Genomic DNA, 27,441 nt, shown 5'->3' with positions numbered 1-27,441 from the left:
ACTGCTGCCTGGTCTGGTTTGTTAGCTTGTGTTACTGTGTGACCTCTGTGAATCTGAGCTAACCATTTAAAACACCAAAGTTATACAACACAAACAAACTAACCGATCGAGGCAGCAGTTGACCAGCAACATGTCAACCACTTCTCGTGTTTTGTGAGGTTAAATGACTGTCTTTGTTAAAGGATTCTGGTGGCGTTCAAGATACTATAGATGGATACAACAGCTTCAGTTTCTCATGGGACAGCCTGTCTGATGGCAAGGTAAATTGGTGAAAATATTGTAAATATAGTGTACACTTAAACTGATATTGATCATTTGCACTCTTGCTGCTTCTCCAAACCAGGGGAATGCTGTGCTACCAACTACTGTAGGTAATATACTGACTATGGATAAGTACCTCATACAACCCCTCTGTAAAGTTACAGAAAACTGTGGTGAAGGGTTAGGTCATATAAGTCTTTGACAAGGAAGAAGATCCCTGCAGTCTGGATTGGTATGTTGTCATTTTAGGTATCAGTTTATGCTGTTTTGTGTACATTAATAATATATTTTTCCGAATGAGGTCTGATAGTCTAATATTATTTCTATATTGGGTTTAACTGTCCATCAGGTTTGTGATACATTGTAATTCATAATAAACACATAACACATTTATGTTTGATCTTATTTTGTGAAAATAGGCTCTTCCAACAGGGTTAGAAACCATGGACAGCAGCCCCCTTGTGGTAGCTACTATGAGATGTGTGATGATTTTCACTGTGATATCTCTCACTTGGCAGCACAAATAATGAAATGTGTCAAAACAGGCTTTGATGATTGCAGCAAATCCGCCAAACTTAATAAAATCAAAATGATCTGTTATGCAATTTACGAAAAAGGAGATAAGTGCAGAGAAGTGTACTCAGTAAACAATTTAAACCCTCTGGTTTTCACATCTTGAGGTAAACCCCAGCCATTATACTCCAAACATGATACAAATATCAGAATATCCTATTTGAATCCCAGGTACACTACTGCTCCTGTCCAGTGAGATGGAGAGAGGAACCGTCTGGCCTACTAAATGAGCAGTTTGAGGGGATTACACAATGACACGCTGTGTGCTACTGCAGTGAAGAAGGAATAAGTCAATACACCATTGGTCAGATTTCAGTTTATATCAGACCACAACTCAATCTAGGTTGAGATTTTTGAACAAAATGTTGGCCATGACTATTGTACACTGCTGTGTAAACCATGTGGACCCTGGAAGTAAAGATTTGAACCACATGTAGTATTGAAGAGATTACAGTTTATGTTGCTCTGTCAAATCTATACCCTGGGTAAATTTGAATATATCCACTGGGAAATGCTTATAATGTAAGACCTTTCAAACACTGATTACTTACAACAGTTTGTGTAAAAGTTATATCAGCATTTTGTAGTATTCTTTAGTTAGTTCTTTTGAGCCCTTTATTGCTTCGGTACCCATTTAGCAGTTTATCAATGAATACATTTATTTTACAATTTAAGATATAAAACATTAAAGGACCAGTCTGTAGGATTTAGTGACATCTAGCGGTGAGGTGGCAGAATGCAACCACCGAATAACCTCGCCTCACTCTTACCTACAGTGGCTGATAAAAACACAAGAAACACGAAAGGCTCTGATGAAATTCATGAATACTATATTCCATTTCTGCTACACTCTGTCAATATATCCACTTAAATCCTGTGCACTGGACCTTTAAGTCTGAAAATGCATAATTTCATTAACCTAGCTAATTTAAGCTTATTTTAGTGTGTGTAACATTGTGTCACAGTACATATAGGTATATTTTCTCAAGATTTTCACCTCAGTGAAAACTATGAAGACTGTGTTCTTGTCATGAAGACTAACTGGGATATATTGTTTTATTTTTTTTAAAGGAGATGTTGCCATGGTAACTACAAACAAAATGCTGTTTACCTCCACTCTGTTAGGATGGAGGCATAAATCTCAGAGATGGATATCTCAAAGCCTGTAAACACAAAAAACCTGTCGGCATGCATGATACCACCAGTGAGAAACTGCTTTTGGGTGTGTGTTTGGTTGAACTGAGCCTCTTTTAATGGTGGTGTGTCAGTATAGTATCCCTGTGATGACTCTATAGTTGCCGTAACAACCCATGTTCTCCCTGTAATACTAAAGCCAAGCAGACATGTGGAAAACTGCTTTCCAGTGCAGGTTAGTGGTATCGAATGTATATTTTAATGTTTCTCATGTTGGCGTATTTACCCAGTACGGTACCACTGGCTCAGGATTTGGAGGGAAATCTACTGGACTGCCGTGCAGCACACAGCAGGAAGAGGGCGCTGTTTTTTTCCAAAGCTAGTGCTTTGAGAAATAATTTATGACAACTGCAGTAGCTTTTAGGTTTTAAGAAGTTTTCTCTTGATGGATGGTGCTAGATAAAATTTCAAGACAGCCTGTCAGACTGTTGGTTGAATACTTTGGGATCTGAATTGAACTGAAGTACTTATCCACATCAGATTGTATTTATAAAATCTGCCCCACTGATTAGCAAACATTGTACCTAGTGAAATATCTGAACTGGCTCTTTTCACAAACAGCTGCAGTATTAGTTTCTTTAAAGGCAAATAGAGAAGTCTGCTAAAAGCTACTGAACTCTGCAACAGCTGACTCGGCATTTTATTGGCTTTGCTTTGTGTACAAATATCCTTGCTTTTAATTTGTCCAACACACACCTGCTGCTGACATGGTAGATTTTGTGTGATGTACTGCTGTGTGTAAATTTGTGTTATGTCTAGTTTGTTTAGTGCTGCTCTGTCACTGTGCATATGTTTTACATGAGACCTGCACAGGGACTGCAGATTAAAATTTAAACTCTGGTACAGTACATGAAATGGCATCATGTATGTTTAATATTGGTTCCTCACAATGTATCTGCAGTGTTATTGTAGCTGAATATAATTTGACAGTTCTGATGATTGATTGATGATTATAATCAAACAACCAGTCTAACATAACCAGAGCTGAAAACCCACTAAAACAGAGACTAGTCACTGACAATCCAGAGGACATGAGGTGACATTTCAATCCTCCTCCTGCTCTTCTTTGACAATATAGGACCCATTTCAGGCGAGCCAATCTCCTCTGAGAAACGTGAGCAAGCCGTTTTCCCGAAATACTTTGTAATTTGAAAAACCCTGTTTTGATGGACTCCAGTCTCAGAGGAGACTCTGTTATAAATCTTGACGTACTGATGTGTGACCTCATTTTGTCCTCCAAAAATGACATTAAAGAGATAAAGAGAAGCAAGAATATCCTTCAGACACAAACGTTACACTGAATGAGAAGGTGGCTCTCCTTCTGACATTTATCGTCCCCACTGGGAGCTCTATAAAAGCTTGGGGAATACTCCAAATGGATACCTGTGTACTTCTATTTTTATTGTTAATTAGTTTTACAATTATCTGCATGAAGTAAGCTACATTTGTGACTTGTCTGTGCCTTTAATGACACACTATAGCTAGATAGGCAGGTATAGACAGCATGTGTACAAATGCAATGGTCTAATTTTCACACAAGTACACAAGGTATTTTTATATTAACAGATATCTCATCGTCAGACTCTCAAAGACCTCGAAGGTAAAGAAAGCCAGTTTTCACAGATTCTCTGCCATAATTGATGATATATGAGTCTATGAGAAATGTCCTACTTCCTGGTACCAGCAGAGGCTGATATGAATGGGTTTTCCCATCTGGCAGAACATTTTATCACTAAATGTGACATGACTTGAAAGCAGGTATTGTTGAACCTTCAGGAAGTGTCGAGGCGTTGATTCAATAAAACCTCTGAAAACCCTGTGATAGGATGTTAAACTATTCAGAAATTGAAAAATGTAGTGGAGGGCTGCTGTAATGCCCTCAATCTGTTTTCCGAACACAATATGAGTTTTCCTCTCTAGTGAAACACAGGTTTACACTGAAAACAAAAGCCTTCCTGTTTATGTACACATTTTATACTGAACAAGTTTGAATGTGATAAAATAGTCCAGTAAGAGAGGCTATTTCATTGCTTCATGATAAAACTTTAATGATCTCCCTGGAATCATTGGTTGTGGTGGAGCTAATTTTAACTAATTTATGTACTTTTGGACAGTTTCACCTATACCAATTTGTCATATTTTATGAACTGATCGTATGCTTAATCAGTAAAATCTTAGTCTGGAAAGTAACAAGTAACTGTAGCTGTGAGATAAATGTAGTGGAATAAAAAGCACAATATTATCCTCTGAAATGTCAAAAAGTGTATAATAGAACTAAATGAAATTACTCAAGTAAAGTGCAAGTGCCTCAAAAAGTACAGGACTTCAGTAAAGTAATTTATTTGCCTAATTTATTTTACAGTAATGTAGAGATGTGACAGCACTTGAAAATGTGATTGTGAAGATGTTTCTTCAAAGTGTTCAACTTACACTTTCTGTATGTACCGTAATTCTTCAGATGTTTTATCTCCATCTGGAAATGTATGTAGTAACAGGAAGTGGTTTGCCCCTCCATTCATGGACACTATTGCGCATCTGTGCCTTGTTCACAGTTTTCCACACTTTGTATTGTGCCAAACACTGAGACTCATGTTGTTACAGTCAACATGGAAATTAATGGGTATTGTGCATGAAAAGTGTTATTTAATCACACTTCATTACCTGTCACCTCTGTCACTTAGATTTACATTTCATGATTTACATGTCACTGCTTGTGAATTTATTGTGGGGCGAGTTATTAACTCAGCTCAAAGAGTGGATGTCGTGTGATCGTCTTGGTCCTGCAACAGAAAAGTAATGGATGATTTGCATGAAATTTGTTGTGTACATGCATGCAAATATAGGAAGACAACCTTTGTTATTATATGCTGGGATGCTCATTAGGACCTTTGTTGCAGGCCACTGGCCAAACTTTCAGTTTTCAAATATAGTAAGATATAAATATACCGATTCTCATTGGGGCATTTGGTGTTGGGTGTATCATTTTGTAACTTTAGCTTTGCCTCATGTTCAAACTGAGCTTGGAAAAAACATTTTTTGAATACTGAGCTCCATATAGGTGGAATGACAAAATCGGTTACTGCTCCAAAACATTGCACTCAGTTGCTCTGAATGCCATTTGTCACTGTTTTCTTTAATATGGAGGACAAATTTGTCTATTGTGTATGCCACTTTGTGGCTGAATTGTATTTGTTAATGCTTTTGTACTGTATATGTTTTTTTCTTGTACGCAGGTCATGTTGTATTCAGTTAGACTAATTGTTTAAATATAGGATTAAAATAACATACTGTAATATATAATATATAACATAACGTGACATGACATAACATACAACGCAAAACATATATCATCTAACCTATAGACAGAATGTTTTCACCAGGAAGAAAATGACTGATTTTGGTGAACATGTTAACTTTATTTTTACCCCTCTATGAACCTACTAACCAGGCCACACTTTAGAAACCCCTGTATTATGTCATCTCATTATGTCTCAAGAGGGATGTCTGCTTTCATTGATTGTCTGCCGTTTAAATGTTTTCATTCATCATTTAGTGTTGTTAGTTGTGTTTCCTTGTAAGAACTATTTCCTGATGCTTAATGAGCTTCATGCGAAATAAAAAGATCTTCGTCTTTAAAGCATTTAGCTACGCCTCTGGGACAGATCAAATGAGTGAGGAGAGTGAGTGCGACTGGTTGGTTGTAATGTTCCTTTAAAGGCCGCTGCCCCCCTGCAGCGTCGTCATTGCGCAGAACAGTTTGAACCAAAAAGCGGAGTGACCTTCCTCCGCTCTCAGTCTGAGAGGGGCAGCACTGAAGCAATAAGCCGGTCACAACGCCTACAGTCCCCCGCTTTAGCCTCAGAAATGAACAACAACTTAGTCGGAGATGAAGTCGGGTAAGACACATTTAACAAAGCCTTCCACTGTAGACGCATGAAATTGCCAACTGCATTGTTACTTATAGTTAGCGTGCTGTCTTGTCAGGCTGTCATTTGACAGCTAACGTTAGCTAGCAAGCTAAGCTAGCTTTACTAACTTAGCGAGATAGCTAGCCTGAGGAAAGACGGCCAAAAAGTGAAACTAGTCATCAAAGTAGCGCGGTAGTTACTGTTGTTTCTTGCGGCGAAATAGACCATGTTTGTCTGGAGTGCTGGCACCTGGCTTGTCAAAGAAATGCGTTAAACTGTAGTTACTTATTTCAGTGCTGTTTTCGGTTAGCTCGAAGCAACTGTGCTAGCTTAGCTAACGCTTGCCAGCAAAGCGAAAGTCTTCTCTTCTTGACTTCGCCAATGCGAGGACATTTAGCGGGCACTGCTGGAGGATGGAGCATCCTCGTCTGCACCAACCGTTCACTTTTGTCACATACATAAGTTACGCACCTGATCCAACATTAACCAACTCGATAGCTAGTTTAATATTAATGCCGCCTAACTGCCGATAAACTTCCAGTTTGGCAACCAGCATCTGAGTTCACCGGTCCGCATGAAGGCAGCCGAGCACCTCACCTCTCCCCCGCTCCGCTCTGACTAGAAAATAGTCAGGGTTTCAGTGATGAGGGCTGGTGGTGGACCGTGGCTGCTGCAGCCACAGGAATCAGTTTTGTCAGCTGAGTGTTGTGTTAGCTTGCTAAACGCTATGGCTCTGTCCCGGGGTAACTTACGTGGCAGGAGGTTCATAGAAAGAGCTTTATTGTCGAGGCCATTGCATTCAGTATTAGAGGACCAAAGTGCCATCCACGGTCAGGACTGGACCTTCACATGAGTCACATTAAAAAACGAGCCTTTTTGCTGGAGCTGAGTGTCTATCTCCCTAAGCTGCAGCAGCTTTGCTAGCAGCATTCCCTCATGTTGTGTAATATCTGTGTACTTGGCTGTTTAGTCAGCTGTAGCGTTGTTATGCCTCTGAAACTGTGCTTTCAATCTAATCCACCAAGACGTCTGTGTCTTTAGTCTGGACAGGCAAAAATTTCCCATTGTAGTTATCATGCTTTTTGTATGTGATTTTGTCATGATGTTTGTGTAACAGTTTATGACTTACTCTGACTCAAAGTTATGCTCAATGACTGGCTTAATAGTCATTTTTCTTCTCTTTTCAGGAAACTTTTTGTGGGTGGATTGGACTGGAGTACCACACAAGGTAAGTCACACTGTTTCACCTGTGGAGACTTAGTCACTTAATGGACAGCATTTTTTATCATCATGAATTTGTCCTTGTGATGTAGCTGGTTTGTTGTGGTAGCTTGTTGGGATTCTTGTTTGGAGTTTGAATCCAAGTTGAATAAACTCTTCAGACATTATTTAGCTATGAAATACAGAGGAGAGCTGGGTAATATTACTGAAATGTGAGTCTTTGTATTTTTTACTTCTGCCTTGATATTGATATCAGTATATGATATTTTGCATATGTCAATCGGCACTTTCAATCAATCATTCAAAAAGGGAGTGTGACATGGTCTCGGACAACACGAATCATTACTTACATGTCTATAATGGTCTTACGGAGAAAGTCTTGTCTTTGATCAGATGTTTCCTGATTTAAATGATTGACTTGTTCACATTATTCTGTGTTTCATTAGATAAAGTGTTCATACAGCTGTGTTAAGACACCATTAGACATTGACTTATTTCAGAAACTGTTGATTTTGTAAAATAGAAACCAGCTTTTTGGAATAACATGTTTACATTCATTAAGATAAGGTGTTGAAAACATTTTTTTGGTTTTGGTGCAAAAACGTAGGCATCATATTAGAACCAGTAAAATTTGGATTAATATGTCGCCCTTCCCGAATTTCCCCGGCTGGGGATTAATAAAGTCCTGCAGAAAACACTGCATTGGTTCAGCTGTGCTGCACATTTTTTGATTCTGTACTGTGCAGTGTGTTCATGCAAATATCCCAAGAAGTGCCCGCCAGACAGTGAGTGTTGGTGGATTCTACTTGTGGACAATCTTCCTCTTTATCAGTGCTGTTTTCCTGTGTTGGGAATATGTCATTGTGATTTTTTTTATCATTTCTCCTTTTTCACATTGCATAATTACTGATGATCAGACACAGGTGGTACAGTATACATTATGTAGTCTACATTAGGTGTGCGTATGCATTGTCCTCTCATTCAGACTTGCCCAGAGATAGTCTAGTTTGTCTAAACCACTTTACTGGCTCATGCTCGGTTGGCCATTGTGTAACTTTGCACAAGGGCTTGCCTGTGTTAGCAGCACTGTTAACATTAATATCTGAATCACAGTGCTGTGTAACTCTCAGCTTGTTTCCCTGGCGATGCCCCAGGGCTTCCCAGCAATGAGAAAAGCAATTACGATAACTCCAAAGTGAGTCCTCATTTGTTCAAACTTGCACGCCTTGCTTCTGTGGGCGTGTGCGGGCGTTACAGTAGTTGGGTGTACATTTAGTGCTGCGTAACATGACAGTGGGTCATAGCTTTGTTTGGTCTTTAGGAGTATCAATATGTGACTTGAATGTGACTGCACCGTTTTTATGCTTTTATATAAAAAAACAGCAGTACTGTTCCAAACATTCTGCCATAAGACAAAAGCAAGGTCACTGAGTGATTGGTATTGTTCCCTGTGTAATTCTATGGAGTGGTGCTTGTGTCTTTTTTTCTCCACATCTGTTTTTGTCCCAGTCACAGTTTTAGTGCAGGTTGAAGTGCTGAAGATGTGTTCTCAACATCTTTTATGAAATGTAATGAAAGTATGAGTAAATCATGACTGAAATCATTCTTTGTGTTTAGAGTGGGCTGACTTAAGTCTTTGATTAGAATTCCACATTTGTAGTATTGCTGTGTTGTTCTGTGCTTATTTTTGTGAAACAGCACTGTTATGTCAGTTCTTTCTTTTTTTTCTCAGAAACACTGAGAAACTACTTCTCACAGTATGGGGAAGTAGTAGATTGCGTCATCATGAAGGACAAAACTACAAATCAGTCGCGAGGCTTCGGCTTTGTCAAATTCAAAGACCCCAATTGTGTACGGACAGTGCTGGAGACAAAGCCGCATAATCTTGATGGAAGAAATGTGAGTATTTTAAATCAAAGGAGCAGATAGTCAAATCAACTCGTGTAATCTGCTTGTGCTTTGTGTGAGCAATGTGAAAAATCTCATCCTGTATTTCATCATCCAGAGTAGTTAGAAGTTATTCAAGGAGAAGTACAGTTTTGCTTTAGGTTGTTCCTGCCTGCAGACATTAGTTCTGATGATGCTTTTTGCAAAGACTGACATTTGTTTGCCCAACAAGACTTACCTGTTCAAAGTCAAATTAGCAAAAGTGGCAGTTACACCTGTATTTCTCTGAAATGGCTGCAAAGAAACAAGCTGCTGTTAATCTAATTTTCACCTCTACTTCAACGCTTCCATACAGTCAGCTCCCCACGAATGACATATTGCCTCCTTTGCTCTGTTGACGGAGGCAGAGAAGGCCATACATTTTTATTGGCCACATATGTAAATTAATGTGTGTCAGTACATATGTTGCCCTGTTGTGTGAGGTGAGCCAATATACTGTAATGGATTCGGTGAAGAAGAACATTTGAAGGTGCCTTTTTGGGGGCTAACGTTAAACGTTTTCTCTCTCTCTGCTGTCAGATTGACCCGAAGCCATGCACTCCCAGAGGAATGCAACCTGAAAAGTCTCGAACCAAGGAGGGCTGGGTAAGAGGAATCTGATTTTTACTGGGGAGGCTAGGCTAGGTGTTTCTGCTGGAATAACACTCAGGTCATCAGTCTCTTCATCCCCTCCTCCTGAGGTTGGACTCCAGTTTCTTTTCATGGGCCATGAAGAAACCTTGAGCTTCATTTATAAAAACACTCTGACTTTGACCTAAATCTCTTTTTGTATTTTTTTTCTTTTTTTTTTAAAAGAGTGCCTTTTTTTTAATGAATACAGTGTAGAGCCTTTATACCGTTGAGAATGCGAGAAATTAGTCTGGGGTTTGATAAATCACAGAAGTGTTAAAGAATCTATGACCCGTATTGACCTCTATTTGTAATCAAGGGGCTGCAACAATATCAGCAGATATGTGGCACAGCTTACATTGGCCTGGGACTGACACATAATAAAGTCATATTTTCCCAGATGTAACAAAAATGATTCATGAAGAGGTCATAGGCCTGTATCACCATGCTAAATATTGGAATTATATTAACACTTTTACATTAGCCTTTGTAAATGTAGAAGTTTTCTTGATTTTGAAAATTTTAAGAAATTTCATGCCTTCTTCATTGAAATATGTTGCTCTTATAATGTCCTCCTGCATTGAATAAAGCTGAGAAAACACGTATGTTTAGAGACGAGTAGGCTGGCGGGGTACAGAAAATTGCTTTCAGCAGTGATTTTTTTTCTTTTTTGAAAGGCAGAAATCTCTGCACCAACTTGGGTAATTTGTGGGCGATTAACAATGCTATCGAGCCACTGCAGATCTATTATAGTCATTTTGTCTCTTTGGGCAGCACATATTTTAGTTATTGCACCTTTGCTGTCAGTAAAACATTTTATAGGTTGCATATTTGGCTGCAGACATAGACTGTAAGTCAGAAGCTTTTGCAAATGAGGCTCTTTGCCTGCTATTGGAACTCCTTTCTTTGACTTTAAGTCATGTAGCTGCTGCTGAATGTTTTACTAACAAAGCAGAAGATGTAATTGTTAAAAATCATTATTGTCCTAAGCAGCCTCTGGCCTTCACAGCATGAATGCAGGGCACAGCAATGGTGAAATGCTTAGTGGTTGAGAGTAAGTGGAGGAAGCCGTGCTCTCTGATCTGTGGAGACTAGTGTTTGCATTGACATGACATGTTAAGAAATATACCCCAGGGCAAGTGGAGAACCTAATTTCTTCTGCACTGTCTGAATAGATGATGGCTAACTGGCCCCTTCCCAGAGTGATCCTTTAACAGACATTGAAATCCATACACTCCCTGTTTTCTTTCAGAAGGGCAGCAAAGCTGATAGCAATAAATCAAAGAAGATATTTGTAGGTGGAATCCCCCATAACTGCGGCGAGCCTGAACTCAGGGACTATTTCAATAGATTCGGAGTGGTGAGTATTGCTCTGTGCATGTGCAAGTCAGTTCATATCCTATTAAGACTGCTTGAATGGATGTGACATTGAATAGGATCAATATTACAATGCAAACAAATTGAAATTTTGTGGGATGGGATAGAACAATTAATTATTTGTCCCATTTGAGGCAGACCCTGTCTGGTTTTCTAAATGGAGCCACTGTTTCCCTTTGTCCCATTCAAGGTCACAGAGGTGGTAATGATCTATGATGCGGAGAAGCAGAGGCCCCGAGGTAAAAGCTGATCCCGTTTTTTCTCTCCCCTCTCCATACCTTACCATCTTAAATCTCATGACAAACTATCCTGGTCCAAAGAGAAAAAGCCTATTCAGCCCCAGATAGTCAATTCAGTTTAAACACTGTCACCCATAACAAAAATCAATGATCAAGACACGCAGTATGATTCAAAAGTATGTTAAATACAACCTCATACAAAGTCACCACAATTTAGATCAAATGGAAAATATAACTTTACATTTTTAGAGGTGGAATGAAAAGCTTAGTGTGATGCGAAATACACGTCTCTGCTGTGAAACACATGAAATTCTTAGGCAGGCATTAAGACCGTACCTTCAGTTTATGTGATGGTTATACATTTGTGCAATGTTACATGTAATTTGCCCACATAATACAATAGTAAATGGCGCCTTAAAAACCTGTCACAGCCTTTGTCACCAGCTCAAAGCTGAAAATTGTCTGAGAAATCGCTGGCTGTGATTTGGACTGATGCAGTGTCCTTTATGACCTTGTGTGAGAATATGAGTCTGGTCCGTGGACACGTTTCAGTTCAGTCAAATATATTGTTTTCAGAAGATAAGTGTTCTTTAGGCAGAGCAAGGGGAGAAGCTATCTTAAAGGCCTTTAGTTAAGAATATTGGTTAAAACACAAATGGCTTTTGACCTCACAAGGTCGTCATCAGGACGGAAATAGTAAAAATGGTCGTCCTCAAGACTCGCTATATAAATAGTGTTCTTGTTGGGATGATTATGATTACTACATCAAAATAAGTAAGTAAGTAATGGTGCACGGAGGGCCCTCATAATTGTTATGAAACCTCCGGAAGATTTGTCTGATTCAAACATTGAGATTTGTTTTTAGATGTATGAGGATTTTCTAGGTTTAAGTCCACTATCATCTGATGTGTAAAGGTATAAAGATAGGTCCACCGTTTTCAAGTCTGTTGTGAAACTGTCAAACAGTAGTCCGATGCACGTATGAAAAACACATATGTTTTTGCTTGCTGTAATTATTTCTCCTGTTCATATTTGATGTTAAGAGATCACATCTTTTGAACATGTTTCCAGTGTAAGAGATGTGGGACAGAATCCACAGTCCTCAGTCCAGGCAAAGATTCAGTGCTTATTTGAAGCTCACATGAGGCTTCAGTGGTCTGAGTTTGTCAAATCTAATTGGTATGTTTCAAAGTAAAGGCCTTTTTAGACTAACTCATCTCTTGCACTGTAACCACATTATGAAGGGATCTCATCGTGGCCAGTTTGAACAGGAGGAATAATTACTGAAAGAAGCACTCAGATGGGCACCTGACAACTGTTTCAAAACAGACTGTGAACCTAACCTTTAAAGGACAAATCCACCCTAAAACAAACAGTGGCATTAGCTGGTGATGTACTAACCACGCTGATCTTCTTTCTGCTGTTTGTTTTTCTCCCACTATTGAGGATGACTGGCCAAATGTAAATGTGATATTACCGTACATCCAAATAGTTACTGCAATTCAAATGAAATAGGGCTACTAGAAGTTGTTTTTATTTCAGTTGTTGATCAATCTTTTCTGTTAATCAATTACTTGTTTGATCTTTAATGTCTGTCACACTGTGTGTCACGTTTGCTTAAAAAAAATTCAATTTCCGATTAATTGATAAGCAACATTATAAATCAAAATGTGAGCTATTTAAACCAGTTCAGAAGCAGAATGCGATACAACTACGAGATGTATTTTATTTTAAGGAGTGCGGCCACTGAAATTTTTTCTCTACTTGAAAATAGCTCTGCTAACACTTATTAAATGCAAGACGTTCATTCAACTAATTGGAAAATTGTTAAGAAACGTTGTGGAAGGCAAAAGAAATCACTAGCTGAAGGAGAGAAGGCAGGTTGCGGGAAAGTAGGTGCTCCAAAAAAAAAAATACAGTACTTTATCACAACATGCAACTGGCACATTGAGCACAGTTTGAGTCTAAGGGGGATTTGTCCTTCAAAGAGGCTGGTATCAGCCCAAAGGCTGAAGGTGAATATCACGTTGTAATCAGTGGAACATTGTTTGGTGCATGTTCTTTGCTATTTTAAAAGTCTCTCCAACCTATTTCCTGACAGATGAATTGACAGACCTTAAAATCTCCAAAAAGCTTATCCAGTAAATCATAAATGTATCATGAATTTATGACATGTGCCGACACTTTTAGCACGGATGGCCCCACTGGGAGTTAGACCCCATGCCACTGGCAGTGTTGGTGTCAGACTTTGCCTGCTGAGTTACAGTCACAGCTGTTTCATCTGCATTTGTCCTACATAGCTATGATGCAGCGGCCACTGACCCACAACATGTATTACTGCCCTTCCTTTAAACCCCCCATTCATTCTCTATAGGGAGAAACCCAGAATAGTTTGTCATTGGAATTTAACATGATGTATCGTACCAGTAATGACCATTACATAATCTTTAATAGTATAAACAGTTTCTTTTACTAAAACCATTAGACTTTCAGCATTTGAATAAGTTTTCTTTACCTTGATTTAGATGTAACTGATACATGTATCGTAAATGGCATAGTATGTGTTTTCCCATATGTAGAAAGTTAAGTATTTTTGTAAGTAAGCCCTTTCTATTTTTCTTTCTTCTGTCCCCCTTTTCCTTGTGAATGGTTTGAATGTGATTAACTGTGTCTCTTAAGATTTGTCTTTTCTCCTTTAGGTTACTGTGCATTGACTGGTAGCACAGAGGTACAGGCCAAATGTAAAAGCACCTAAATTTTTTTACTTGGTGAATGGGGTGTATACGAAGTTCCATCAAATTGTGACGTTTCTCTGTACTTAGAGAACAAGAGTTTGTTGTTCACATCCTCTGAATGGTTACTTTTTTTTAAGAGGTTTCACACCAATGTCACAGAAATATATATATATGCTAAAAAAACACATACCTTTAAATCAAATGCTTGTTTAGTGTCTTACAATAATTGAATACTCTAATTAGATAATTCTCCAACAACATAATGACAGAGTGAATAAATGATTACAGCTGCAACTTAACGAACATTTTCATCATTGATTATTCTACCAATTATTTCCATAATTAATAGGTTGGTTGTTTGGAGTATAAAATGTCAGCAAATAGTGAAAAATGCTCATTATAATTTCCCAGAGCCCGTGAGGATGTTGTTAGATGTCAGGTTTTGTGTGACCAACAATCCAAAACCCAAAGATATTCAGTTTACAATGATAAACGATTCAGAAAAGAAGAAAAATATTCCAGAAGCAGAGGCCAGCTAAACGTTGAGATTTTTGTGTAAAGAAGATTGCTTCAATGTTTATTTGATTATTGAAATTGTTGTCAACTAATTTTCTTTTGATTGACTAATCAATCATCAAATAGTTGTTACTGCTCTATAAATGATCCCAGGTCCCTGCTAACTTTTATTTTCATGTCATCCAACATTTTTTAAGAAATGGTATTCCCGATGAAAGTAGTTGATATCTGAATAGAGGAAGACGTCTCTAAATTTTCAACTTGACCATAACCAAACTTAAATATGTCAACTTGGTTTTAAATTTAGATGAAGGACGGGTCATTGACAGATGTTATTAATAGCAATAGATCATGAGGCTTGGGAGTGGTTGGCATGGTACAAGAGGTCTCTAAAATCTCGGTTGTCTCATAGGATGTTAAACTGGATTCAGGTTAGGTCCCCAAGTAGAGTTGTGCACACACGCAACCCAATTCTGCCACAGCGCAAACTTAATCAAATTGAAAGTAGATCACTGCAGTGCGCTGCGGCCTGCTAACGCAGTGAAAAGTTCTCCTCCAGATAGTTATAGATGAATAAGTTTACTCAGCGCTCGGTGCGGCCAAAACGTTGGACCAAAACTTTTTTAGACTTTGCATTCTTGTTGATGAACTTTGTTTATCCCCCTTGAAAACTGTTGATCATAATGAGCTATTCGCCACTTTGGGAGACCAGCCATGGCCTATATCTCTGTGTTACCGTTGTGAGAAATATTTTAATTGTCCATTTTAGGCTTATCCTGGCTGACTCAAAAGTAAAATACTGAATTTGGGAAAGCTTGGAGAAAGCTTTAGGCATTTGACAGTTTGTGTTTCTTCATATTTTTGTGATGCATTAACAATGGCTGCTGCGAGTGTGTGCTCCACAGCAATATACCAAGGGACAGATCAAGGTGGGGTTTGGATGAAACGGCATGAAGTAACAAATTGTTGCATTGGTTCAATTGGCTTTTATCAGTGTTAAAGAGTAGAAGGTGGACTTAATTGACCTTTTTCTATGTGACATTTCACATTAAATCAAATGCTGCTCTCATCAGTCTTCATGTTTAGCATTTAAGCAGTCCTGTGTTGTTATCGTCTTAAAATATTTCACTGCACAGTAAAAAGAGAAGTTTCCTTCAATCCCCCAGGCTTTAGTCTTGGATTTGTGTTGTTCTCCAAGTCTGCGACATCATCCGAACCCCAGGAGCCTCTTGCTCAGTCTTGACGGATCCTCACTCTGCTGAAGCCCAATACTGTTCTTCATCTTGTGTTGTCACAACCCCCCTGCTACCTTGATTCACTCTTGGTCGTTGGCTAGGTTTTGGATTTATTACTTTCGAGGCCGAACAATCAGTGGACCAGGCTGTCAACATGCATTTTCACGACATCATGGGCAAAAAAGTGTGTAGTTGTAGTTTTATTTTACCCTTAAGATCAAACAGAGGCTTGGGCGACAGAGTGAGAATTATACTATGATGCTGTCGTATTAGCTGGAGCTCATTTTCCATTGGCTTCCCATTAGTGACTGCAGCATCATATAGCACAAAGTTAGCCTTTAACATCTTAAAACTAAATTAATTTACTCATCTTATTATTTGCTTTAAACATTACCGTTACACTTATTGCTGTGGCTTATCGTTTCCAGAGGTGTGATGATCCTTCACAGATGCTGTTATATTAGGTTTCTTTTTTGTCGCCCAAGGCTTTGTTTAAATTGACCACTCCTTTAGGATGTCTTATGTGCATTAGATTGTACTTATAGTTACATTATTTTGTGGGGTTTTTTTGCAGAAGCAAAAGAAAAGATAAAGTTTATATTTCAAAGCTCAATGAATTACACTGAATATAAAACACCTAAAGGATTGGTCCAATCAGTTCTGTTTCTTTTGTTTTCTGATATTTTGTTGGCAGGTCACTTACACGTCAACATGTTTTCTTTTTTCTTTTTAAAAAGTTAAAGAAAAAGCTCAACTCAGTGACCTCAGTTGAAGAATCTCCATACTGTGTCTGTCAGTTCTCTAAATAACAAATAGGCCGTTTCCTCTAAAATGCTGCTTAGGATGAGACATGAGTCGCACAGTAATATTTGCATGACACTTCTTAGTGTTTGTTTTATCTCTGTGTGTGTACCAGATGGATAGGGTTTACTTCACAGAGACAATTCAGATAGTGTCAGGTAAGCTGTCCATCCGGGGAAAAACAAATTCACTGTGGTGTTATATATTCAAGCACACCCACTAACCTTCTGGCATTTCTCCTATTGTTGTATTGCATGTGGCAAACACCACCCACCTGGCACCTTAGCTAAGTAAATCAAGCTGTTAAAAATATTGTAGTACTGCAGTAACTATTACTTGGTAGTGCTTGGTACATATCTGGCTAGGATTGCTTCTGACACTTGGGCTTTAAATGTGCTTTTAGAGCTCTCATTCATTAACAACCCCCCTTTTCCCCAATAGACGTTTTGTAATTAGCAGCTTTTAAACCACTCTACAGAGATACCAGAACAGAGACGGTCTCCTTTCTGCCCTCCGTTCTGACAGTAATGATTTGTGGGCACAAGAAAATGAAAAAGTCAAACACTCAGTCATATCATATCATTGCATGTATCTTGTTTCTATTCTGGATTTTTACACGGCTGCTTTAGTGATTTAAATATTTGAAGGTCAATCTGTGACGCTTGACGGAAGACCTTTGTGTATACATTGGCATTTATTTAAGCTGATATTGGCGACATTAAAGCAGCCTTAATTTTTGCTTAGAAGTGTGAATTGCTGTGGTGTTAATGCACTTCCTAGAATAGTGAGAGCTCTACCTCACTTTCTTTCTTGGATGTCTTGTCTTGATAAAGCCTGAATTTCTGTCAGTGGCACGCTCTGTTAAGTCATGGCGACTTGTTAAAAAGTATTTTTTGGGCCTGATTTGAGCATCAACAGTAGAGAGATGACAGGTAATAAGGGGAGAAAGAAATGGAAAGAAATAGTTTTCTAAAAACCTTTCCTGAGCCAGCTTCAAGATGGATTTTTATCAAGCTAATCAATAATATTGGGTGGCAACACAAGACCGTTTTATTGAAATGTTACTGATTATTACATCAAAAAGATAATCCAAATTCAATTTCCTTGGTAATGATTCAGCCCAACCTGTATACTCTCCAGTGGTGCGCACCCCCCTTGACTTTACCCTGGTTTCCAGCAGGAATCAAGGCTCGACTTAATCCATTGTTCTTGACTTGACATTACCTTACGCTGGGACTTGAGGGAGGCTGGGAGATATGAGTTACAAAATTAGAAATTGGAGCACATCAAACTGTGGAACAAATCCCAGTTCTGCTGTTGGGGACTGTACAGAAGTCATGGTATCCATCACTCGTAGCTGTGATGCCCACGGGACAAAGTGCTCAGGTAGCTGCCGGCGGCGGCGAGGCCGCTGCCGGAAACATGTGCATGTAATTAGGTCGACAGAGAAGGAAGAGGGGAGGCTGGGGAAGGTGGCAACACCTTAAAGCTGGGAGGAATTTGTGATTCGTTTTCCTCCTGCAAGGTGACCCCAATAACTCAACCCCTCAGTCTATTTCTGGTTGGCTCCCCCTTAGTCTCAGCCTGTTTCTTGCTCTGGTTAACTGCTGGTAGCTTTGCCTATTTACATGAAGAAAAGTTTTGTTACTGGGCCAACAAATGCATACTTGACCCAAGGCATTGAACTATTACAGCATTGAATGAACTACATATCGAAGTCACATTTAAGAAATCTAGTGGATGAATTATTCAGTCTCTGACTGTTGTGTGCATGAATTGACAGTATATTGCAGTAATTCCTGGACTGTCAATGTTCTTATTACATCTTATATGAATTTTGAGGTCACCATTCCTAACCTTTGAGATTTTTGTTGTATAAAGACAGTGTCCTCCAGCAGCGACTTGACATTATAATGGGGTCAAAGTGTTTCAGTAACTTATACTCGATTGAAAAATGTTGACACAGTATGAAGATTCCATTTTATATTGACTGAAAAGACTGTTTATTTTTACTATCTGCATGTTTACCTTTGTATATTCTGTTAGACCTGAGATACAAATTTCTCTCTACATCCATTTACCCCCCCTAAAACTTATTCCAAATAAAATATAATAATAAAAAATAAATAAATAAAAAATGAGATTCTTTATAAGCGTTAGCCGGAGAAAGGTAAGTCATGACCTTACATTAGATGTCTTTATCATATATAGGGCAGTTCATTTAAGGAAAAAAACTAAATCTATGTTTCTCAGGTACATCTTAAGAGGCTGTGATCTGGAGATGATGCATTTAAAAGAAATGTGTATCATTTACTGCCTTTGCATTATGATTTTATCCACCGTGAAATTCCTGCTTGATATTTAGTACCTGAGACACATAGGTGTACAACTCTCTTGGATACACAGTAATATTAATTAACATAGTCGTGAAAGAAACATTAAGTGAAAGATTTCAAACTGGCCCTAAATTTTGAGATTAAATAATCAGTGGTAGGACAGGTCTTCTAGGTCAGGGACTTCATGGACCTTATACTGGTGTTGCCAAACGTGCCCTCCTTGTCCCTTTGTCCAGGTGGAAGTGAAGAAGGCTGAACCTCGTGACAGCAAAGCTCCTGGCCAGCTTGGCCCTGGCCAGTGGGCGCCCAGGGGCATCTTGAGTGCAGCTAATGGTTGGACAACACAGCCTGCCCAGGGCTGGCAACAGCCTTACGGGCCACAGGGTGAGTGGGAACAAGTCCCAGAGCTGGGCAAGTGAGGCTCACTGTACAGAGGAAAACATAGTAACTGTTTAAATGTGTTAAACCCTCTGCTTTAACATTAACCTTGTGCATGTAGGTCACTGCCTGCACTCTCAGTTGAATGTTAAACTGGATTCTGTGAACATTTTACATTTCAGGCAACAGTATTGTCCTTAGTCTAAAGTTTTTTTTTTTTTTTCCTCTTCCTGAAGGAGTGTGGGTGTCGACTACCGGCCAACCCATAGGTAGGTGTTCGACCTCCACTTGACAACACACAGAAAATATCTTTTCTTTCCATTTTAGTGAATTAGTTGTGTTTCTCTATGTTGCATTACTGTGAATTGATCAAATTGCAGATAGATTTTGTGTCTTTGCCATGTGATCATGTGCTTATCTTGAAGCGCTTGTGTCACAGAAATGGGCTTGCACTCTGTGTGGCCAATAAGCTGATGACAGTTAACAGCACGTGTTATCACTGATTCATAATGGCTGAGGCTGCTGATAATTTGCTGCTTGAGACAGATGGCAGCCTTGAATAGATTCCAGCCTCCCCCTGCTATTGGTCAGGCTCGGTTTCATATCACCAACTCTGGGTCAACCTGCAACTCTCACTGCATTGTCGGCCCAGTGCTCACTTATTTTCATTCAGCTTCAGATTGTGCTCTGCAAAACGTTTCATTTTTCAACTTACTGCTGTTATTCAGCTGCTCAACAAGAAAATAAAAGATTTTGATGCAGTTTAGATCCAATGCATCTGTGCTGGCACTGTCTTCTTTTCATATTATTATTATTATTGTTATTATTGAAAACATATGTGCATATATTTATTCGAAAACGTTTCTATAAAATAGATCTCTTCTGTGTTGGAGCAGGCGGGTATGGACCTCCGTTGTCGGCCGGTCGTGGAACCCCCACACAACCCCCATCACCTTTCAACGCATTCCTGGTCACGACCCCGGCAGGCGGCTTCGCTGCACCTCAGGGCTACCCTCAGCAGGGCTACAGCACAGCACCTCAGTTTGGTCAGTAATACTAATATACTCACTCATTACACTTCCGTGTTGTTGTGACATCTCTACAATGTGCTTATTATTAATGGAGAATAACACTGTGAATTAGGTGGAGATGAGGAGTTTCTGAAAACTGGTATTGATTTTTGAGAAAGGTCATAAATGGTCAGCTTTTCTCCCAAAAACTGTTCACAGTTTTACATGTAGAAGTTTTCTTCTTCAGAGTTCAAAAGCCTCACAAACTGCATCCCTCACAAAAACCTAAAACAATTGCTCAATTTTTTGGGGCTCCTAGCTCCTCAAGGCAGCATTTTTTAGCTGAAATGTGTTATTTGAATCTGTGTCAGTTTTTTCTAGGCAGCTTTGCTGTTGCTGTGGTCAGGGAGGAACCTCCACTTTATCAGACATGGACAGCATGACTCACAGACACCCAGCATTTCATGAAATGTTGCTAAAAAGCTTGTGGGGAGATTATTACCTTCCACCTCTTAGACCTGTTGACTGACAGCAAAATATCAGAAAAACCAGTGGGAAAGAAGCCCAAAACGATCGCTAACAAGTGTGCTGGCAGAGTGATCATAAGTTGATCTGGCAGCTGATATTTAAAAGACATGGATATACAACTTGTATTCTTACACCCTAAAATAAGGCAAGATTTGGTAGAGAAATGGATTAATACCTTGACTAGTAGTGTCTTTTTAATGTGGCGGTACAGTGTGGTCAACTATATATATATATATATATATATATATATATATATATATATATATATATATATATATATATATATATATATATATATATATATATACACATTTAAAATGCAACCTAAGACTGAAGTCAAAGATAATTTATGGAAGAGGTTTTGTGTTTTACTCAGGGACTCTGACACTGGGGCTTGACCAGGGTCTTCTGGCTTTAGGCCTTTAAACTCATATATAGTAAACCATCTGTGATAAAGCACTACTATCAAATGATCTCCAGGGGAGAGTCATAGAAATTATCTTATTACTTTTCAACAGGTTACAGTTTTGGCACACCCCAAGCAGACCAGTATGCTCCCCAGGTTCCTCCTCCACCCACCACTCCAGGAACTGCACCTCTGGGCTTTGCCCCCGCCACCACACCAACTCAGGACTTGAGCAAAGCTCCCACTGGGCAGCCTGACTTCCCTTATAGCCAGTATGGTAAGAGAATATTGTGCATTGAACAGTTTGCTGCCCTTTTCTCTCCAGTTTACTTTTTTATTCACCCCTTGGTCCTGCCCATCTCCCTGGATATTTTAATAGATGCAACTACAGCTCGTTTAAGTGCATATCTACATCCCTTAGACAAGCAGGAGCTTGCTCTTGCTACCATTTAGCTTGAGCAGCTACACATGCATACATGCTTCTTGCATACATGAACCCCTGTGGCTCTGCCGTGAAGATGCTGCTGAAGTTTCACCATATCCAGGAGTCTTCAGCAGTCATTTCTGTCAACTTTTTCCAGCTGGGCTGTGGATTGGTAAAAAGATTGGTAGGTCTTGGTAGGTTTGAATTAGATCATCCTGCCTTGCAATGTTTTGCTTTGTTTTGTTTTGTTTTGTATTTTTATGTTACTTTGATTTTCGAGGGAGTGCAGCCTTCTCCTGATGGACTGTACCAGAAATTTGACTTGGTTTATATATTCCTACCTTTTAATTGCTCCCTTCTATACCTCCTCCTCTTTTCTCCCTGTTGATGACTGTGCTGGCTTCTTTTCCTCGTCTTGGCACGATCGCCATAGAAGAGCACCAGCATGACAATATTATGCCCATGAAACCTTATTTCTGGAATTAGGCATGTCCAACCTGCCAAGCTACCTATCAAAATTTTCAACATGTCCATGAACTTATCACTTCGGAGCTTTGCATGCCTGTCTGCAAAATGTGAACTTTGCCCCTCTACCTTGTAAATACATGCAGATATTAGCTAATGTGTCTGTAGGTTTTGCTTTCTGATGGGGTCTTTGAGCTTGAATGTTAGTCTAGCCTAATATTACCTTTGGACTGCGGTCGTTCGGATTTCAGCAAGTAGGGACTTGAAAATATAACCTTTCATTAAGCCACTCCACTGTCAGTTTAGAAAATAGTGTGTCCCATTAATTTCTGTGATTTAGAACATGTAGGGGGTTGCCTCTCAAGTGAAATGCTGTATACTCGTGCAGGATTAAGAGTATGAGATCATGCTGACAGCACAAATAGAGACTTGAGGATTTTCAGCTCTGAATCAAGATAAAGACTGAAATACTGTGGAAAAATAGCCAAATTCCATGGAAAAGGAACAAGCTTGGTCTTCATTCAACACTCACCCATTTAGTCTCAGAAGCACACAGTCAGATAAGAGTCAGATGTTCATTCAGAAGCTACATTCAGTTTTTTGGCTGGCTGGTATTTTTCTTCTGACTTGGCCTACAGCTGCTCCACCCTGCTGGATCTACATCTAAATTCAGTCATGCGATCGCTGTCAGTCATGACAGGTGCTCATCTTGTTCAGTGTTTCCTGCTTGTGCTTATCTTCCATCCAGCTTTTTGCATTTAGTGTGTGCTGCCTGTTTAGGAACTTCAGTCAGTTGTAACAACACAGTCTCACAAAGTTTTTGTGAAATGAGCAGAAAATCAGAAACGCTGATGATGATAAATCCCAGACCTCTACCATGAGAGTTTATGTGCCTGTAGCGGAACTGGACATTTTCACCTGTGTAAGATTAGCAAATTGTTGAGGTTAGATAAATAAAGCAAGTCTGGTTTCAGTTAAGGTTAAGTTTGGCTTATGTGCAGTTAGGGAGTTAAATCATTTGGTTAGAGAAAAGGTCAAACCAGTGGTTTTGCATGTTAAATTCAATGTCAATAATTTTCTAATGCATACCATATATTTATATGATTCCCACCTTCCAGACAGCCACTGGCCTTACTTTTATTACAGTGCACAGTGAAACTTGAAACTCGACATTTAGTTGACTTTTTCTGTCAAAACTCCATGTTGGTGCATTCAAGAACACCGCATCTCAAATGTGATGCTGCTGAAGAGCAACTTATATGGATGCAAGAAACTGAGCTACGCCCATGTAGTAGTGCTTTTTTGCAACTTTGGAATGTTGAAATGTCATTGAATGACCCAGCAAAGAGAGTTTTCTTAGCACTCCCCACTATTCCTGAAAAGCAAGGCTACGTGAGTAACCTGAGGTTTTGAAAATAATCAGTGCATAGAACTGAAGTACGCAAAAACAATAATGTAATGTGGCACACAGGTAAATCAAATTTCAAGTCACTTTCGAGTCGACTGTCACATGATGCTCACATTATTGGAGACCAGTGTTGGCTTTGAAGGTACGAAATCAATCCAGAACTCCACTTGTGGCTTTCTTTAGAAAACGTTTGGCAACAATGTGTCGTACGTTAGGCACTATAACGTGTAAAACCACTGGTAATGTTGTACTAGTTCCTGTCACGTTACCTGCATCTTAGCATATCATGCACATTTCACAAAATTTCATGAGACCAGGCTGGCATGATTAAGCAGTCAGATGTGGTAGCAGACACTCACACTCCATTTTGTTTTGACTTCCAGATGAAGGTGAGCAGTGATGCCTCTCCAAGCATAGTGCAGACGCAGTAAACGAGTATGAATGTACAGCTCTGTTAGCTCAGTAAGGGGGAACTATGTAAAGTAGTTGGCCAGCAGTATCTGGGTTCAGTCAACCTGGTCTCCTCATCTCCCTGATAGGCTTGGGTAACTACCCTCAGGACCCCTCTGCCTACGGACCAACGCGTCCTTCTCACAGTTATGGTCAGGATGAGCAGGGAGGATATAGTGCAGGTAGGTGCCAGCATTGTCTTCTCCAACCACAAAAAGTAGCATTTGTTCAGTACTGTAGCGTTTATAGAGCTGCAACCTGGTTCTTTTCCACTTTTCTTTTGCTTTGTGTTCCGTATTTTGCATGTACATTTTGCATGTACATACAAATTACTGTGTGTACTCTTGTATAGTAAAAGACAGCTACCGAACGTCTCATAGCTGAGCGGATTTGAAAGAAATTTATATTTAAATTTGACATTTGGTGCTCTAAGCATGTCATCTCCCTCAGCGGCTGTAGCTTTACTATACCAAGACTAACCATGTCCTCCTTTTTTGTCCACTCTCTCTGTCCGCATTGCTTTGCTGATTATAAAAGGATGATCTAATTGTCAGAAAATTTGTTCATGGTTCAGTTGTCTCAATGCATCAGCAGTCCATTCACCCGTTGTTTTTTTTCCCCATGTACTGTCTCTACATTATAGCTAAAGGGGTGAGAGAGGAAAGAAGATTTAAAGGAAGACGCAATGCCAGTAAATTTCCAGTTTCTCTCAGATTCTTCTGTCGGGCGGCCCTGTTGGGGCCGCTCCCTGTTCTTCAGATTTTTTATTTTTGTTCTGTTCATGGAGCTCTTTGAAAAGAAATGTGCTGTATTTTCTAACTTTCCCCTTTTTTTCTTTGTTTCTGTCTTTTGTCGTTCCATTCCAGTTATTTATAACGTTCCCCATTCTAGTGTTTCTTGGTGACATTTTGAAATCTGACTGGATGTTACCAGGGCAGGAAAATAACTGGTCACCAGCAGGATGCTGGAAAGATTTGGCTGTAACTGGTTCTCGTATTCTACTTGCCATTTGGTAGCAAAATGCTCATATTTTTTTTTACCCAAAAGCCTCTTTGGCTTGGACAGTGACTGCTGAATTTTGGGTTGCAGCAGCTTTTGTTTGTGCATTTTTTTTTCTTTTTCCAGGCAGATTAGTTTCCTTCCCTTGTTGTCAATTGGGCTCCCTGGTCAGTTTGCAGGGAGACAGTGCCATCCAGTGTCTGAATAGAAGAACATTGTGTGTGTTGCACTGATCATCAAAGAGAGTCTGGAGATTGTTTTCCTCAATGAAGCCCATTTCAATGATTTTTAAATTAACCTGAAATTGTCATTTTTGTCTCTACACATTTTGAAATTGTTACACAATAATTTTCAACACTAAAGGGCTCATCGAAGGAATACAGTATTGAAATGTGGAGGAAAAGTCCACCATGAAACTTTTTAAACTCTTAAGTAATGCACATCTCATTTCCTGGTCCACTTTGATGTATAATGCACTTTATCACAAACTCATTTCAGAGCCCTACACAGATCAATTAATCAATCAAAATACTAAAATATTTTAAAATATTTTTACATCACAATATATTTGAAAATATAGATCCAGTAAAGACTTAATTACAGAACGAAAAATAAAAACCATGACAAAACACCCTTTTAAACTCAAATCTACCACTTATAAGGAAAAATATTTACAGGTATTGAAGGCTGGTCATAAAGTAGATGCTGGGAGAAAATGGCCTAGTTGAAACAAGAAGGCAGCATGATGACAGTCATTTTGATTTGACAGACCAGTACTTCCAACAGCCACAGTAGAGTTTGACAGCACAGTGTTCACCAAAATTGAAAATATTAAACCAAAAACATTTGGAATACACTGGAAGTGTCAGGGAAGGGGTGGATTTTTCCTTAACATTAAGATAATAAAAATATTCAACTGTTACACTTTTAAGGCAGTAAGGCTTCTCCCTGAACACCATTTGCTGACCCTGACATTAAAATCCTCTTCTTTCTCCTGCTGTCTCCTCTCATCCTCCTCAGGGTACGGACAGGACCTGACAGCCTTTGGCCACAGCTTCGCAGACCCCAGCCAGCCGACAGCCTCGTACGGGGCCCCGACAGCACAGCCCACCGCCGCCCCCCAGCCTGCTGCCAGTGCGTTCGGCAGAGGGCAGAACCACAACGTACAGGGCTTCCACCCGTATCGACGCTGACCGCCACCTCTGGGCAGGGCCGCTGTGTAAAGTTCAAAATCAAAAACAACAAAAAAAAGAAGTCAGGGAAATGTGTGTTCTTGCTAAAAAAAAAAAAAAAAAAAAAGCAAAACTGGAGTTCTGGATTGTTCTATGGGAATGTTGAATACACAGAGTTTGTGAAACAGAAACCTTTGTGAAAGCAGGGATTCCAGTAAATTCAAATGGGGTGTAAAGAAACCCAGGGTTTTTTTTGCATAACTTAAGGAACATTCAGCAGAGAGAAGCTTTTATCCCCCACCCCCCACCCCATGTTTTATAGTAGAACTAAACTACTTTGCAATAATTTTGATTGTCTGGTCAAACACTAGCACAGAGACTATATGTAAAGAGACTTGCATATAAATATGTATATTTATGGTGGACACAAATGAAAACAGGGTCTCAAGTTTCCTCAGCTTTAAATTCTAGGGAAAAAATGTTTTTATTTTTCATTTGGTGAATTTTGTTTACTTTCTGAGCCTTTAAAGTTTGTTTAAAATGGAGATTATGAATATATATATATTATACACAAACTGTGCAATTTTTTAAAAGAGAATTTTGTACTATAAATGTACACTTTGCTTGTTTTTTTATTTAAAGATGTAGACTTCCCTCAGGTGGCTCTTTTGGGTGCATTTTTTGCACTTGCGCAAAAAGAAAAAAAGGACAAATTATTACAAAAATAAATGTTTTAAGGATACAGTGCTTGTCCCAGATGTTTGCATTTGATTGTGGATTTATTTGTTTTTGTTATTTCGGTGGAAGACCTGCTGATACAACTAGTTGATTAATCAAGCAGTAGATTGACAAAAAATAAATCTGCAAGTTTTTAATGATTGATTAATCATTAGCAGTCATTTTACAAGGACAAATGCCACACACAACAATCAGTGGTTCTAGCATCTGTAATGTGAATACATGCGGCCTTTCTCTGTTATTGTAAATTAAATATCTTTAACTGTTGATCATACAAAACGAGACATTAGCAGATGTCACAGTGGGCTGAGACCGTGATGGATATTTTTTCACTGATATTTCAAGACAAAACGATCGATTGAATCCATAGCGAAATTAATCCAGGAAAATAATTGTCAGATTAAAAAACTTGATGCAAATACACTTATGGAATAGGCAGATACAAAGATGACGGATCATATCCGGGTTAAAGGTTGTTATCGCGGAACGTTGAATTCAAGGAGCCACTTCC

At 39.1% G+C, this 27,441-nt stretch overlaps 1 protein-coding gene across 5 annotated transcripts; it reads left to right on the top strand.

Annotated features, from left to right (window-relative positions):
* The first annotated feature begins 5,810 nt into the window (after positions 1-5,810).
* dazap1 (DAZ associated protein 1) lies at positions 5,811-27,052 on the top strand. 5 transcript variants are annotated; one of them, XM_041934984.1, is made up of 13 exons: positions 5,811-5,924; positions 7,124-7,164; positions 8,890-9,056; positions 9,624-9,689; positions 10,966-11,073; positions 11,281-11,329; positions 15,917-15,999; positions 19,189-19,336; positions 19,567-19,599; positions 20,227-20,376; positions 21,387-21,551; positions 24,111-24,203; positions 26,041-27,052. In XM_041934984.1, exons 1-13 carry the CDS (start codon positions 5,893-5,895, stop codon positions 26,211-26,213), a joined length of 1,308 nt encoding a protein of 435 aa, XP_041790918.1. In that variant the 5' UTR covers positions 5,811-5,892; the 3' UTR covers positions 26,214-27,052. The 5 variants fall into 5 exon arrangements, with proteins under 5 accessions (XP_041790918.1, XP_041790916.1, XP_041790917.1 ...); XM_041934982.1 differs by lacking the exon at positions 24,111-24,203 and having other exon boundaries at positions 20,206-20,376; positions 26,041-27,048; XM_041934983.1 differs by lacking the exon at positions 24,111-24,203 and having other exon boundaries at positions 26,041-27,046.
* The last annotated feature ends 389 nt before the right edge of the window (positions 27,053-27,441 follow it).

This window comes from Chelmon rostratus, chromosome 4 (genome assembly GCF_017976325.1).
Source record: "Chelmon rostratus isolate fCheRos1 chromosome 4, fCheRos1.pri, whole genome shotgun sequence".
In the NCBI taxonomy this organism is placed as follows: domain Eukaryota; kingdom Metazoa; phylum Chordata; class Actinopteri; order Chaetodontiformes; family Chaetodontidae; genus Chelmon; species Chelmon rostratus.
Note: the sequence above shows the minus strand (reverse complement) of the source record. Positions and strands in the feature narration are given on the sequence as shown.

Bases quoted from the DNA above. Each gene is read 5' to 3' on its own strand.
- dazap1 (XM_041934980.1), top strand. From the start codon at position 5,893: ATGAACAACAACTTAGTCGGAGATGAAGTCGG. The intron at 9,690-10,965 runs GTAAGAGGAATC...GTTTTCTTTCAG, and splicing joins CTCGAACCAAGGAGGGCTGG to AAGGGCAGCAAAGCTGATAG. The intron at 20,377-21,386 runs GTCAGTAATACT...ACTTTTCAACAG, and splicing joins CAGCACAGCACCTCAGTTTG to GTTACAGTTTTGGCACACCC.